Raw genomic sequence first — 15,449 nt, 5'->3', positions numbered from 1 at the left:
TAACTAAACCATCTGTATAGTTTAACAGAAAAAAAACCACCGGGTCCAATTGTAAGTTAAATGTTTCTAGTACAATAGCCCTGATTAATTTCCATAGTTTTAATAGTTATCACACATGTCAATTGATCATTTCACAGGATGTTTAAAAAACCCATTTGCTGTACATTCTGTGGTTGGAATATGTGTGTAAGCTACTTACCATGAGAAGAGAAAACACATGGGTCCAACATATAGAATGAGAAAGCCAACTGATTTTTGATCTATGCCAATTGATTTTTGACACACTAGAATTTCAGTCTGGCCCTAGTGAGTATAGAATCTTGCCAACCAGTTGTACACATGTCAAAAAATCTGCATGGTTTGCCCTCTCCTGATACAGCATATTTGCTTTAATAAAGTTTTGGAAAGGCTGTTGGAACGCATGAATTTTTGTACTTTCTCCAGCAACCAGCAGAAGGTGCCACAGGCATTTTAATTATTTCTGTCATCGCCTTGTTCTGCTGGCTAGCCTAATAACAGTCTTAATACTTGCAGACCACCTCCAAGATGTTCAGGAAATTAGCACACTTGCCAGAGTTTCTGAGCCTCTACAGCCGGGTGTATTTTTTATTTAGCGGAGCTGCTTGAAAAGAATTTTTCTATATACGTAAGACAAATTAAAGTAGCTGGAAAACACATTCATAAAGCATTCCCAGCCTCACCAGCATGTGTTTGGATTTATTCAAAATTTCTGGACATCTATTCTCTGCCTTATTCCTTTTGTAATTGTGTTCCCTACAGCAGCTAATGCAAAATTATTTTATCTATAGCCATTTCTACAGTCCATCTTAAAGTTGCTGTAAAACTTGTTTCAGGCACCGAACTCGTGATGCCGTCTGCAATTTAAAACAAAAATAAAAGAAACATCAAAACAAAACTTACCATGGCTACAGTTTCTGAACCAGTATTTGTACTGGATGACCTAGTACAAACCTGTGGAGAAAAACAGAATTGAAGATTGTTAGAACAAACTGGAAGACAATAAGGACAATTTCAGATTTCTTATTCCAATATTTTAAGATGTTCTTTGTTCTTTGAACAAATATATGCTGGAAGTTAATCTATTATGTATAGGTAACTTAAAAGATAGAAATAATAAATGTATGCATTTTTATTACATTGTAATTTAAGTGAATTGTCTTATGTCAAACATATAGCAAATGCTACCTAAATATTTATGTAAACCAACAATTCTAATCAACAAACATTTATATTTTTATAGACTACTTTATCTCAAATATTTGGGGTTAAGTATTAAAAAAACACACAAACTAACAGAACAGAATAGTTTAATAATGCATAATTCTATTATGGCCAATATCAAAATAAAATTGAAGTAAAGAAAATTCACTAAAACCCCTCCATCCTTTCACAACTTAGCCCTGAGCTCAAAAGGGCAGATCAAATGGGTAGGACTTAAAATATTCCTAAAGGTTCCAGGGCTGTACTGGGATAGATTGAGGGATAATTCTTCCCTTGGTAATTTAAATTTCTGTATTTTATAAAACATACTGCACAAATGTACTCTATGGCTTCCTAGGACCTAGTCGGCATGTCATGACAAGCCAGTTTACCTGACTTCGTTTATGAGTTAATAATGGGTGTGCCTTTATTCTGCCATGCCGGCCCCAGAATGAATTCTTCCCATCCACAGAGTTCAAACAAGCCATACTATGGCTTGTCATGTGATACAAACCCAGACAGTGATTTGTTTGAAAACAAACCATGGTCAAGGTTTGGATGACACAACAAACCATAGCATTTTTTTTTTACACTGCCGTGTGGATCCAAAAAAGAACTTCACTCAAAGTAGCTCTTTCAATTTAAAACAAGTCTTTAAGAAATAATATGAATTAATTTATTATCAGCATTTTAACACTCAATGCTACAAAGATATAGAAACAGAATACCTACTTGGTGGGTGCTTTCTCTGGTTTTAATTTTCCTCTTCATTTTTATCTACAAAAGCAACAACAAAGTGTCTTCAAAACTACCCCAGCCTACAATGGCACAAATGAGAATCCCTCAAGAATTTCAAATTTAAATTTTATACAAAATGTGTGCATCTCATTTTTCATCTTTCAGTTGCATTTGTCAAAACCACTTACCCTTGGGTACTTAGAGCTGCCTCTTTTTTTACTGGCCCTTCTCCTGATCTTAAGAAAAGTTTTATTTACTCAAAATTGTTTCAAGCTGCTCCAATAGATGCGAGGGCAAGGCCAGAAAAGAGGTGGCAACACTATCAGTAGTCAATGGAATTCTGCCCAGGGTTTTCACTCCTCGCTAAACACATTTCATAAAGATAATACACGAGTATTCATACTGGACTCATACGTTTTATAGCATTTAAGATTTGTGCAAGTTATGGTATTGATTTTACATTGGTGCCAATTTAATCACTATCGTATTAGAGATGGGCATGTCTTACCAGCTGCCTGAATGATTACTGTGCTTTAGGGACTTCACTGAACTTCACAGATGCCTACATTCCCCAAACTATATTTTGTGCTTTGTGAATTGTAAAACAGCAAACTGGATCTTGTGGGCACACATGAATGTGAAGCCAAATCCTTCAACAGAGAGAGAGAATCCCTTTTCCAAATCCTTTCTGCTTTTGAACAGGCAGTTTACTTTGGGCAGCAGACATTTATCTGGACATCTGGGATGCATCCACTTAAGTACATGCCTAAACTCTGGTCAGCTTGACTGTAGCTGTAGTATTCCCTTGTTATTTCCCCGCACCTTGCAAACTGTAACCTGCTTCCCTTAACTCTCCATCCCACCCTTACTGTATCTGTATTGTTTAGAAACAAAAACTACCTTAAGGGCTCCTGTTACCTGTCTGTCAGGCAGGCAAAGGGCCAAAACAGGCTTCACACTGCTATTGGTGGTCTTCCAACTCCCCCAGTATTCATGGTTTTATCTTATGAAAAGATAACATGTGGCTTCTCTAACCAACATCAACAATTCCCAAAGTAAGAGGCGCTAGAATTCTGGACTCCCTTTATATCAGACTATTTGTTTATGGGGGCCTTCAGGTATATGTAAGCTGGTTGTGGTCACACACTGGAGATTCTGCATACACTTAGGGCTGATCCACACTTACCTTTCCCTGGAAAGAGCGAAGCAAAGGGTAAATGTGGATAAGCCCTTAAACTCACTTCACGTGTTAACTGTTCCATGGCTGAACCCTGGCACTGAAAATAGCTTAGCCCTGGTGAATGAATCCTGGTTTAAATGAAATAATGTTTGTAAGAACAGACTTGTACAAGTGCCTTTTTAAAACAATGAAATGATTAAAATCTGGCTGCTTTCATTAAGTTACACATTACTGTTGTAGAAAACATCACAGGGTGCTCCAGGAAATTAAAGATGCAAACCCCAGGAATACATGCAACTGTAAGAATCATTTTAAAAATAAAGGTTCTCCTAATGTCCATACTGCTAAGCTAATACAGCATGATTAGGTCTTTAATTCCAATCTAAAATGAACTTTTCATTAGTGGAAGCAAACAGCACATGTGCCTTTCGTTTTTCTCAAAAAGGGTTTGTGAGAAGTTCCATGTTAATAAAAATAAAATATGACTAATAGCCTTCTCTAACCTTGCACCCACAAAACTTTTTGGACCACAACTACCATCATCCTTGACCACTGATTGTGATGGCTGGGGATGATGAGGGCAGTAGTCCAAAATATATGGAAGGCACCAGGTTGGGGAAGGAATTTCAACCTAGTTATCCAACACCCAACCTGGTGAAGCTCAACAGGTGGAGAGGAAATGTTGAGGGAGCTTCACCATTCTGACATTCTGGTTGTCATATAGCTGATAAAGGCATGCTGCAACCATATCCTAATTATAATTAACTACACAGCAAATAATGAACTAAACATTAGGTTCAAGAGAGTACATGACGAATTGAAGAGAAATTTGTCTCCCTTTGGGCATACAGAATTAGTTGCATAGCTGCAATATCAGAGTTGCCTTTCAGTTTGGCAAATATTCTACACAAATTACAAAAACCATCCCTCCAAGTACTATAAGACGGGCTTACGGTAACATGACTTTTTGAGATCAGAGCTAAAATCCATTGACTCTATAGAAATATTAGTTCTCTTATCCATTCTCCAAAACAAAGCTATCACTATGTAAATATATTTACAGCATATCTGCTATCCAAGAGAAACGACACAAAGCATTGAAAAGATATGCTGCACTCTGCCAACTCAGCACAATCTCAAACATTCCAAGTCTATGTCAATTCAAGGCTAATACTATTGGAAATCTGGCAAGGGGCCTTTCCCCATTAACTAAAGCAGCAACACTATAGATTGCTACTACTGTATTGGCTTGAATATAAGCCTCACTTTTTCCCCAAATTCCAACCGTGAAAAGTTAAAGTGCAGCTTATATTCGCAACCTTATGGTATGCAGCCAGGAGTGCGGGGCAAACAGCGCCAGGAGTGCGACAAAGCGGCACCCGCCCCGTGCGTCGTCCCCCATCCTCTCCCCCAAAGCCAGGAAGGGAGAAAGCGGGGAAGAAGAAAGGCCGCCGGCAACGCAGCGTTGCTCCCACCCAGTACGCAGCCAGAAGCAGCAAGGAATGGAGCGAATTATATTTGGATGGTTTTTCTTTTTTCCTTTCCCCCCTCCAATTTTAAAGGTGCAGCTTATATTCAGGTTTGGGTTATATTCGAGTCAATACGGTACTTCAATACAGCACAACTGGATTTATAGGCCCAAGCCATAACAGTTAGGGTTCCCACAGCAACATCCAATACTCTCCCAGGGGTGTGTGTATATACGGTAAAGGACCCCTGGACAGTTAAGTCCAGTCAAAGGCAACTAAGGGGTTGTGGCGCTCATCTCACTTTCAGGCCAGTTACCTCAAGTTGAGAACTTTGCCCCAGAATTAGAATGGAAATCATGTGCCGGCCGTGCAGCGGCAGCAAGAGGCCCCATTAGCGAAAACACGCCTCTAGTTAAGAACAGTTTCAGGTTAAGAACGGACCTCCGGAACGAATTGAGCTCGTAACTAGAGGTACCGCTGTAAATATATATGCTTCTGCCCCTGCTCACATTGCTTACCAAGCTCCCTGCTGCCGTCACCCTCCTTGCTAGTCCCATCCCTCCCTTCACGCCTCACCCAAATCCGCCATCACCTCCTTCAGCCTCCCCATTCCTACAAAGCAAGTCCGGCCTCTCTATCTCTGCAGCTCCGCTCCCTCAAGCCCTGCACTCCCTCACAGCCCCTTCAAGCCCCTTACCTGCCCCAGCTCCTCTGTGTCCCTCTATTTCTGCTTTACGCAAACTTTTTGCTGTTCTTTAAAACTCCATCTTAAATCCTGCCTCATGTTTGCTCCCCTGCCCCAACATCATGCAAATCCAGGATTGTGATGTGGCTCTACAAATCCTCCAATGGAGGCCCAGCAATGGCAGCCTTACATTTTTATGTAGAGAAAGAGAAGTAATAGGACTTTACACCTTTCTAAAACTGTGAGAGCTGGACCATAAAGAAGGCTGATCGCCGAAGAATGGATGCTTTTGAATTATGGTGCTGGAGGAGACTCTGGAGAGTCCCATGGACTGCAAGAAGATCAAGCCTATCCAATCTGAAGGAAATCAGCCCTGAGCGCTTACTGGAAGGCCAGATCGTGAAGCTGAGACTCCAATATTTTGGCCACCTCATGAGAAGAAAAGACTCCCTGGAAAAGACCCTGATGTTGAGAAAGATGGAGGGCACAAGGAGAAGGGGACGACAGAGGATGTGATGGTTGGATGGTGTTCTCGAAGCTACCAGCATGAGTCTGACCAAACTGCGGGAGGCAGTGGAAGACAGAAGTGCCTGGCGTGCTCTGGTCCATGGGGTCACGAAGAGTCGGACACAACTAAACGACTAAACAACAACAACAACAAAACTACCCTATAAACACTGCTAAGAGACAGAGCTGTATGAGTTACACACATTTCAAAGCATTTGAGTAATGCTAACTTTCTTCCCTTTGGGCAGCAGCGGCCCGCATAGTGTGTCAGATTGCTTAGAAACCCTGTTCAGTATCAAAAATAGTTTTCCACATGGCACAAACTCTGTGATTGCTGCCATCTGAGTCTTTATCACCAGAGATAGCTCAGTTGGTAAAGCATGAGACTCTTAATCTCAAGGTTGTGGGTTTGAGCCCCACATTGTGCAAAATATTTCTGCGTTGTAGGGAGTAGCACTAGATGACCCTTGTGGTCCATTTCCAATTCTAAGATATCTGGTGGGTTGCTGTTTGATACACAAATGCAAGTCTAAAGCCCCCTTAGACACTCAGCTGTAGCCAAGGGTTTTCTCTGAATCTCAGTTGTTAGTATGCTGAAGGGTAAAGTTCTTCTATCTTTTTAAAGTAGACCTTGATGTGCTTTTTAGTAATCCACAGCCTCTCCGACTCTCTTATTAAGAAAGTTTTGGAGTGAAGGGAGAGAAGAAAAGCTTGAAAAACATACATAAATAGTTGACCCAGCTTCGTCAGAGACTTCTAGCCGACAGCAATGCCCATCAGCATCACTGGTGGACTTAGCTATGCTGAATCCAGCTACCACTATGATGTCCTATAGAGAGAGAGAGAGAGAAAATGCATCATTATTGCTATTTGTTATCATATTTTTGGAGTCCTTAGTGATCAGATCATTTGATGAAACATTTCTCTGGATCTTCAGAAAATATGACAAATCCCTGCTGAGTAGGAAAGCCTCTGGAAAAGAAAAATGTAAAGGTATGATGCAACCAAAGTTTCAATATGAAATATTTATGTACAGGTCTAAAATTTCCACTGAAATGTGTCATTAACTTTACCTGGGATAGTGTTTGGGGAAAACAAAGGCCTTCAGTGATCTCCATCGAAATAGTTTAAATCAAGAATTGCATGGAGGAATATTCAATGTTAGTCATATTTGGAGCAGACCCACTAAAATCAATGGACATATCTATAGATTTCAATGAATCTACCCTGAGAATTAGCTATTACCCACTGTCAAAAATCAAATGGTATCAATCTTTTTAAAATTCATTCTTGAGATTCCTGCATTTGCAGGGGGCTGGACTAAATGACTCTTGCGGTCCCTTCCAACTCTACAATTCTATGATTCAAATTACATATTTTAGCATACACAGGTGTTCCAATGATCTGCAGGTCATCAGTGAACTTAGATGTTACATTACGAAAACTTACAATTCATCTTTCATAAGACTAGAGCAATGGAGCAAAGCTTCATGGTCTGAATGTTGCCAGTATTTAAATAACAAAAGAGTAGCTAAATATTTTATCTGTGACAAATAAGAAGTTGATAAATCAAGAGAATCGATTATATGGAACTTAAATGGCACTTTTTGAAAAATGCACGGAAGAACTGGTTTCTGATATCTGACTACTGGAGTGAGCAAAATGACCTTTTCGGTACTGTGAAGATTAGGGTAAAAAACAACAACAACTCTTCCAACAAAACAATATTAGCAAGCTGAAAAATTCAAATAGCTTGAAAGGTGATGGACAATCTAAGTCACTTATGGAAGACATTTGTTATAAAAATTCTGAGATGAGTGCAAAACTCAATTCTAAAAGGTCTCTTTGCCAGTTGTATAAATCAGAAAGAAAAATAATTTCTGCAGTCCCTCTGCTTCCTCCTACACAAATAAGGTATTTGCTCAATAGCCAAACTGACGTTAACGTCAAAGGATGCCATTTTATGGAGACTGACTTTTGTAATGGCACTTTCCATTATAGCATTTTTAAGTAGTGTGGGTTTGTTTGTTTTGTTGTTTTTTTAAAAAAAGTCAGTGATTTGAAATCTAAGCTGAAGCAATAATGGAATAACACTAGCATAAAATAGTCCCAGATTGGGGGTGGAGGTTATGTACCAGTTTGCAAGAATAAGTAGTATAGAAAGTTATTATGCAAACAGGAAAAGTAAAATACATACACACATTTTCTGATTTCTACAGGAAAGTGACAAAGGATAAACTCTTTCTGTGCATTTTTTTTTTTGAAGCTAATGTCAAAAAGGGGATGTAATCTACATGAAGTTAGGTAAATGCATCCCACTAAAATCAATATAAGTTCTACACTGAAATCTGATTCATTTCAGTACAATATACCGTAGTCAAACTTCACTCTCTCCGATTAGTGGCCCAAATCAGAAAGAATAGTTAGCAAATACTTGATTCTGTTATTATGAGGTCCCTATCTGATACATCCAACATGGCAAATGGAGACTCGGGAGGGTTGTGTACCATTTGCAGATTTTTAGATTAAAATAAAAATGGGGGGATATGATAGAGCAGTGGTCCCCGATGGGGGGTCTGTGGACCCCAATGGCTCTGCGAAACCCACCCAGGGGGTCCGTGGCACCATTCACAAAACAAAAACTACCACAGAGGGATAGTGGTATACACAAAATTCAATATATACTTATACCACAGAGGCTCGGTCCCAGCGCCTGCCAACCTAGCAGTTCGAAAGCACCCCCGGGGGCAAGTAGATAAATAGGTACCGCTTACCAGCGGGAAGGTAAACGGCGTTCCGTGTGCGGCTCTGGCTCGCCAGAGCAGCGTTGTCACGCTGGCCACGTGACCCGGAAGTGTCTCCGGACAGCGCTGGCCCCCGGCCAATAGATGTGAGATGGGCGCACAAACCCCAGAGTCTGGCAAGACTGGCCCGTTCGGGCAGGGGTACCTTTACCTTTACCTTACCACAGAGGGCTTAAACACAACACTTCATATTTGTTTTTCCAGTAAAAAAATTAGCTAGGCACATTTAGCACCTATTGGCCACTTGCAACCGAGTGAAGATGCCTGGGTGAAAGGATGGTGCCTGACAGCTCCACCATCTGGAGGTACATGCTTGGGGATCACTGCATCTTGACTGTTTTGACACACTAATACCACATCCTCCAGAATTCCATCACTTACATTTTATCTGCACAATCATAATGAATTTCAGGAACCAAAATGGCAACTAGGCATTCTGCTTTGGCAACTGTAACCTTGGTTTAAGGAGCCATTTGGCACCTAGCTTATATATCTGAATTTCTAACACTAACTGGGGAGTACATGGTATTTAAAGCTCACTTTTAACAAGAACAGGAAAGAGAAACCCATTATCCAAAGCAAGTGTGAAAACCTGTAGCTTGGCAGATGTTTTTGGATGCCCAACTACAGTCAGCGCCAGATAGCATCCTCTTGCCAAATGTTAACGATCTATCACTCTCAAAGACTGGCGTGTTGAATAATCAAAATCAAATGTAGTAACGTATCATTTATATTGATGATTTTGGGGAATGAATAACAAACTGCAGAACTGGTAGGTAGCCGTGTTGGTCTGCCATAGTCAAAATAAAAAAATTCCTTCCAGTAGCACCTTAAAGACCAACTAACTTAGTTGGTCTTTAAGGTGCTACTGGAAGGATTTTTTTTATTTAAACTGCAGAACTGTTAAATTAACACATCATTCAAATAGATTGTTGACTATGCAGATCAGGGAGAGGAATCTGTGGTCCTTCAAATGTTCTTGGACTCCACCTCCAATCATCCCAGAGAGCATGAGAGGGGATGAAAAGAACTGTAGTTCAGTAACAGCCAGAGGGGCCACAGGTTCCCAGCCTGCAAACATAAACAGAAAATGTGTAGAGAATAAAAGAGAATACATTTACATTCTGTAATTGTATTCCCAAGTTACTAAGAAACATGGACATAACTTTCAAAAGGCAAGCGCCAAAATTTAATTACTGCTTGAAGATCTTAGTTTCTTAGCTCAGGATCTCCCAGAAAATTACCTTGCACCAGCACCAACTGCAACTTTTGGAAAAGTACACTTGCAAGTTTTGCCCAGCTATATTCATTTCAGCTTGCCTTGCACAGGTAAAATTATTGACGGGACAGGCTTTGTTTAGAAAACCGTATGTGAACTGTGGCTTTCTCAGGGTCAGCCTTCTTTAGTAGAAAAGCAATTAAGAAGCAGGGCATCAAACTACTGAAATACTGTTTCACTGCTTTCTTGTTATGTCCAAACATAGCACCTTGTTTATCCCTATTGACTCAAAGGAGTTACAGCAACAATGCTGTTTCTAGTTAAGTCAAGCCAAGCTGGTGGCTAGATTTAAGTGCTCTCTCTCTCTTTCTGAGAGTCAAATGCCCTGTATATTAACATCTTCAGTGCTAGCCCAGATCCACCTGCTTGCTCTGAGTGAGCAGCTGGATATCTTTCAGCAGTGAAGAAGTTAAAGGTACTGGATTTTCTGCATGCACTTGCCATCTAAGATTGCAGATGCCAGCAGTTATTGGACCATTAGCAGTCAGGTTAAAGAGAAAGAAAGAGGAAAAGAGAGCTATCCACGTTGCCTCTCATCCCTCAGCTTATTACCTGGCAAACTCCAATGGAAGCAGGGAGGGGGTGAAAGAGAAGGTTGATAGACTGCACTACTGACAGGCAGGGAAACTAAGCTAGATACCTGAGAAAATGAAACTGAGCACAGGGAATTGCAATGCAAGTTAAAGGCTCCTTTGCCTTAGTTATTTCTGGCATTGTCTGAGTTTTAAAGTGCCGTCTCAATTTTGCCTGTGCCCCCTAAGTACTTCCAGATGGATGTGCTCTTCCTGAGAAGCATTTTAGCCTCAGCGCTTCATCTTTTGCATTCAATCTTGTACCAACAACACTCCCGTTAGCTTTTACTGCATGTCTTTTGTCCGTGTGTTTACTTGATTACAATAAATAAAAGAGCTTTCCGATTAAGGCTGAGTTTTTAGCAAACTGCGGTGCTATGATTGCTCTTTTTGCTACTTCAGCAGTCTCTGATGATATTCTTTTAAATGACTGAAAACCCCAAACCTTAATGTTTTTCCAGGGTGGGTGGGAGACTGCTAACTTAAGTGATACAGACAGATTCAATTGTTTTAAAAGGATTAGAACAAATTCCAACAAAGCTTAATGTGCAATGGAATTACCGGGGTGCAATGAATTTTATTCTGTACCACCATTTTGGGAGGGGGGCAGGGGAGTTAGTTATGCCACTGCTCCATCTTCCTTTCAATAAAAAATGAGAAATAACTCTGTAACAAAATAACTAAAAAATCCATGGGTAAAGTTTCTTACCACAACCTGCCTTTAAGAAATGGGGAGGGGAAACCTTAAGCATTTGTGGACAATCTTACTTAGTTATCAAAAAGGCACCTAACTCAGGCACAATATCTGCTTGATATTTCAAAGAAGCGATTTTAAACTGTCTTTTATTGAGCCTTTGGCTAATTAAACAATCTGGCCGTTTAAACTGGGGGGGGGGGTGTATTTGCTTGTTACCATGGTTTGTATTTTTGTGTTTTTATACTGTAAACCACCCTGTGATCCTCGGATGATGGGCAGTATAGAAATTGAAAGAATGAGTGGAGGAATTTCCAATGAACTCAACATGGCATATATTCCAAAGAGCCACACACAGGACTGCAATGTATATTTCTAAAATTGGTGTAAAGTAAGTCATAAACCAAAAGAGCTATGCTCCTGGATATTTCATTCCCATTCCAGCATTTTCAGATGTTACTGCATGCATAAGTTATTTTGGAGCTTGGTTGCCAAGTAAGGGTTGGACAGCTGACTAGACTAAATTTTATATTGGTGCAGAATGAAGTAGTTCAGAATGTAATCTAATTTTTTTAAAGTTTTACACCAGAATGGCTCCGCAACTTGAGTGTATAGTTCACGAAGAATGGTGCTTTTGCTCTTAGCACTAAATTATGAAATGCACCCATTACCAATACAGAAATTCATAACACCAGCATATCTTCTATATATGCTTAATATGCAAGCATCAAGCACATTTGGTGCCATATACAGTAATTTTTTTCAAAATAGTGGTATTCATAGGAGCAACATAATATGCATATACCCTTTTCTGTTACCGTTTACGTCTCCCATTGGGGAACCCCAAATTCCTTGCATCACAATTTACTATTTAAATCAATGACTTTTTAAAAGAAAGTTCAACAGGCTTGCTAAAATGGCCTGATCACTACATTTTGTGTTTTTTTTTAAAGGAACTGAGATTATCCTCCCTCTATCATATTCATAGTAAGCCTCTTAAAAACAACACGCACAAGTCCACATAACCACGGCTCAAGACACAAGGGAGGTGTGAATACTCTGATGCTAGTTCAACTCTGTTTGAAGTTTCCAGCTCAAGGGCTGTAGTTTCCAGTACAGGTCCTCAGTACTGATCTCTGTGATCTCCTAATTGGTGCTTTGGGCCTTGTTTTACTACTTCTCCTTTTATCAAGAAGGGTGCAAAGCGCTAATTAAGTTTCAGACACTTTAAACGATGTGGTAGAAGAGTTAACTTGAAATCATTTCTCAGTGCCCAATCTATACTATAATACTGGCAGGTAGACCACCACTACCACAGGGCCTCCCCCCTCCCTTTCCTTTTTTCCTTTTACACATCTTCTGCTGTGCTGGGATAAAAGTCTGCAAGCAAAGCTGCTCATTACAAATGGGGGAGGGAAACTAAATAGAAAGACAGAGGCATGACCGGTAATTACCATAACTTTCAACTGGGCAGATAACTAGTCTTAAGATGTTTACTTAAAAAGGGCATTTAGGGGGGGAAAGGGGGTGTTCAGCTATTCAATACCGTTTTGAAATGTGGCTCTATTTGGGGGGGTTGTTATTGGGTTATTGTTCTTATTTTGATTTTATATATTATGACCTTTTCTGTGAACCACCCTGAGACCTCTGGGTATAGGGCGGTATATAAATTCAGTAAGTAAGTAAGTAAAGTTTTCTTGGGGTTGACCTACTGAAATTAATAGACCTAACTTCGTCATGGACATTAATTTCAGTGGGTCTACTTTGAAAAGAACTTAGTTGAAGACTACCCATGGCTCATACTGGACTTCAGAAAGAGAGGCTAAATAGATAGTCAGGCAGTTAAAGCTGGAAAACAGTTTTAAAGGCAATCCCAGTTGTTCCAGAAAGTGTAAATAATGGGTGTCTCCTGTATCTCAACAGGAATGCTGTTCCATGGAACAGGCAGCCCCACTAACCAGTGATAGAATCTCAAATACCGTATTTTTTGCACCATAACACTCACTTTTTTCCTCCTAAAAAGTAAGGGGAAATGTCTGTGCGTGTTATGGAGGGAATGCCTATGGGTGGCATGCCTACGGATTTTCCTCCTCTAAAAACTATGTGCGTGTTATGGTCGGGTGCGTGTTATAGAGCGAAAAATACGGTATATAAGCTGGGAGCCAAATGGCTCCTTAAGAGAGAGTTACAGTTGCCAAAACAGAACGTCTAGTTGCCATTTGGGGGGCCAGATGGATCAAAAGTCATGTTTTTCAATACAACTTTTTGGTTCCTGAAATTCATTCCAATTGTGCCATTAGAATATCACAGACAGAATGCTACAGGATGTGTTGCTAGTGTGTGAAAACAGTCAAGATCCCAGGATCCTGAGGCATGCAGCTCCAAATGGTGCAGACATTAAGCAAAATGCACCTGGCGACTTTCAGACGCTGTAAATTCACCTGCTATGCATTACTGTGGAGCAGGCTTCTGAGATCCTTAGGCCTTGAAGGAAAAACTGTCCTGCAGAGCAGATCTCAGTGACCTGTTGGGTATGTAAGTAACTACAGCAAGGGTTGGAAACTTGTGCTCCTCCCCAACCACTGGTCATGTTGGCTGGGGCTGATGGAAGCTGGAATCCGACAACATCTGGTTCCCTGTCACTGAGGTGGAAGACAAGAGTACTATTTTGAAGAGGTGTTTCTTTCTGTTTTGCCATTAGGTGATGCCATAGTGCTGTTCAAGCAAACAGTACTGTATCAGATTCCAGCGACGAAAAGGAACACAAATACAGCTTTAATACACGAAATACGTGGGTGAATAGCACCCAGGGATTTCGGGCCACAGAGGCTACTCATTTGAACACCAGTCAGCACCTTAACCCAGTCAAAAAGGCAGCCGCATGCATTGATCGTGTAAACACACTTAGGTCAACAAGATCAGTAGAAAAACAGTTCACAAGAAGAAATAAACATCTAAGAATGAAAGAAATAAAAGCATTTACCCCTTGATGTACAACGCTGGCACAATCCTCTGCCAACTTCCCAAACAGATAAGTATTGATAGCACCGGCCTTAGAACATGGGTTTTCTGACTCTGAAAGACACACAGGAACAGTGACACCGTAACATTTATCTGAATATACTAAAGGAAAACCTTGCAGCTCTGATTTCACAAGGGTATCGCAAATGCTGAGAGGCCAGGGACATTACAATACACTCACGCCTGTGAGCTATGAAACTGGGGGGGGGAAATCTCTGTACATAAGGCGGCTCCCGAAAGGCCAGAATAAGGACCACAAAATGAGCGGTAGTCCACCAGGCAATCAATGAAGCACACAGCAGCAGGTTGTAGTTGAAAGTCCAGATAACCTTGCTGGCAAGGACCAACATCAAAAGACAAGATAAGGACTGTGAAATTTTTAAAAAGGGTAGAGGAAGGCCTAGCCTCTGTTGTCTATGCTCTGGTAACTTTTAGGATAGATTGCTGCAATGCATTATATGTAGGGCTGCCTTTGAAGATGGTTTGGAAATTACAGCAGGTGCCGAATTCAGCAGTGAGATGGCAAGATGGCAAGCTTCCAATTCATTTCCTGGCTTGATTCAAAGTGCTGGTTTTGACCTATAAAGCCTTCTACAACTCAGGACCCCAGTAACTCCAGGACACCTCTCCTCCTATGAACCAACCCAGAGCAAGAGCTTATCATTCAAGGCCCTTCTTTGTGTGCCCCCTGCAAGGGAGGTATTGACAAAAGAGCAGGCTTCTCAGTCACGACTCCCCAGTTATGGAATGCTCTCCCAAGGGAGCATCCACCATTACTTATTTAGGCCCAGGCAAAAACATTTCTTTTTCAGTAGGCCTTTAGTTTTTGATAATCCATGGTCTCCTTAGTGGGATGGGATGTTTTAGGTCTTCCTTTTTCAAAAATATGAATGCTTCAGATTTTGCTCTCTTAGTGTCATGTTGGTTTTACTGTATTTGCTATTCCTTTTCTGTTGTAAAGTGGTTTGAGGTACTTTGTTTAAAAAGTGAAGTTAAATAAATAATATTATAATTTGGAAAATACTTTTTTAGTTCAGAATTCCAGATGCCTCCTCAAATAAATTATCTCTCCCATTTGTAAAAGCATATGGCACTGGGTTGTTGTTGTTTTTAGATCTTCCACTATATCTGTTATTATCCCCATTATTGCAGTCCCACAACTTTTGCCTGTGGTGCACAACTAACACAACCAATAACTATACGTTAAAATACCTTGAAGTATAATCTTGAAGAAAGATGTCCCGTTTCCCACTTTACTTAATGGATAGGAAGCAGCAAC

At 40.5% G+C, this 15,449-nt stretch overlaps 1 protein-coding gene across 2 annotated transcripts in view; it reads right to left on the bottom strand.

Annotated features, from left to right (window-relative positions):
* The window catches only part of POT1 (protection of telomeres 1), a 57,228-nt gene extending 43,067 nt beyond the window's left edge, over positions 1-14,161 (bottom strand). The window contains exons 1-4 of one of the 2 annotated variants that reach the window (XM_082239680.1): positions 14,133-14,161; positions 6,525-6,629; positions 1,954-1,998; positions 922-972 (exon numbers count right to left, since the gene is read on the bottom strand). In XM_082239680.1, coding sequence (XP_082095806.1) covers positions 922-972; positions 1,954-1,992 — 90 coding nt within the window. In that variant the 5' untranslated portion in view covers positions 1,993-1,998; positions 6,525-6,629; positions 14,133-14,161. Of the gene's footprint in view, positions 1-921; positions 973-1,953; positions 1,999-5,305; positions 5,434-6,524; positions 6,630-14,132 lie in introns of those variants that run through there. The other variant, XM_082239679.1, reaches the window with a different exon arrangement.
* Between the last annotated feature and the right edge of the window lie 1,288 nt (positions 14,162-15,449).

Source organism: Podarcis vaucheri, assembly GCF_965113315.1.
Source record: "Podarcis vaucheri genome assembly, chromosome: 10".
In the NCBI taxonomy this organism is placed as follows: Eukaryota; Metazoa; Chordata; class Lepidosauria; order Squamata; family Lacertidae; genus Podarcis; species Podarcis vaucheri.
The sequence above is the reverse complement of the archived record's forward strand: the minus strand, read 5'-3'. Positions and strand labels throughout refer to the sequence as shown.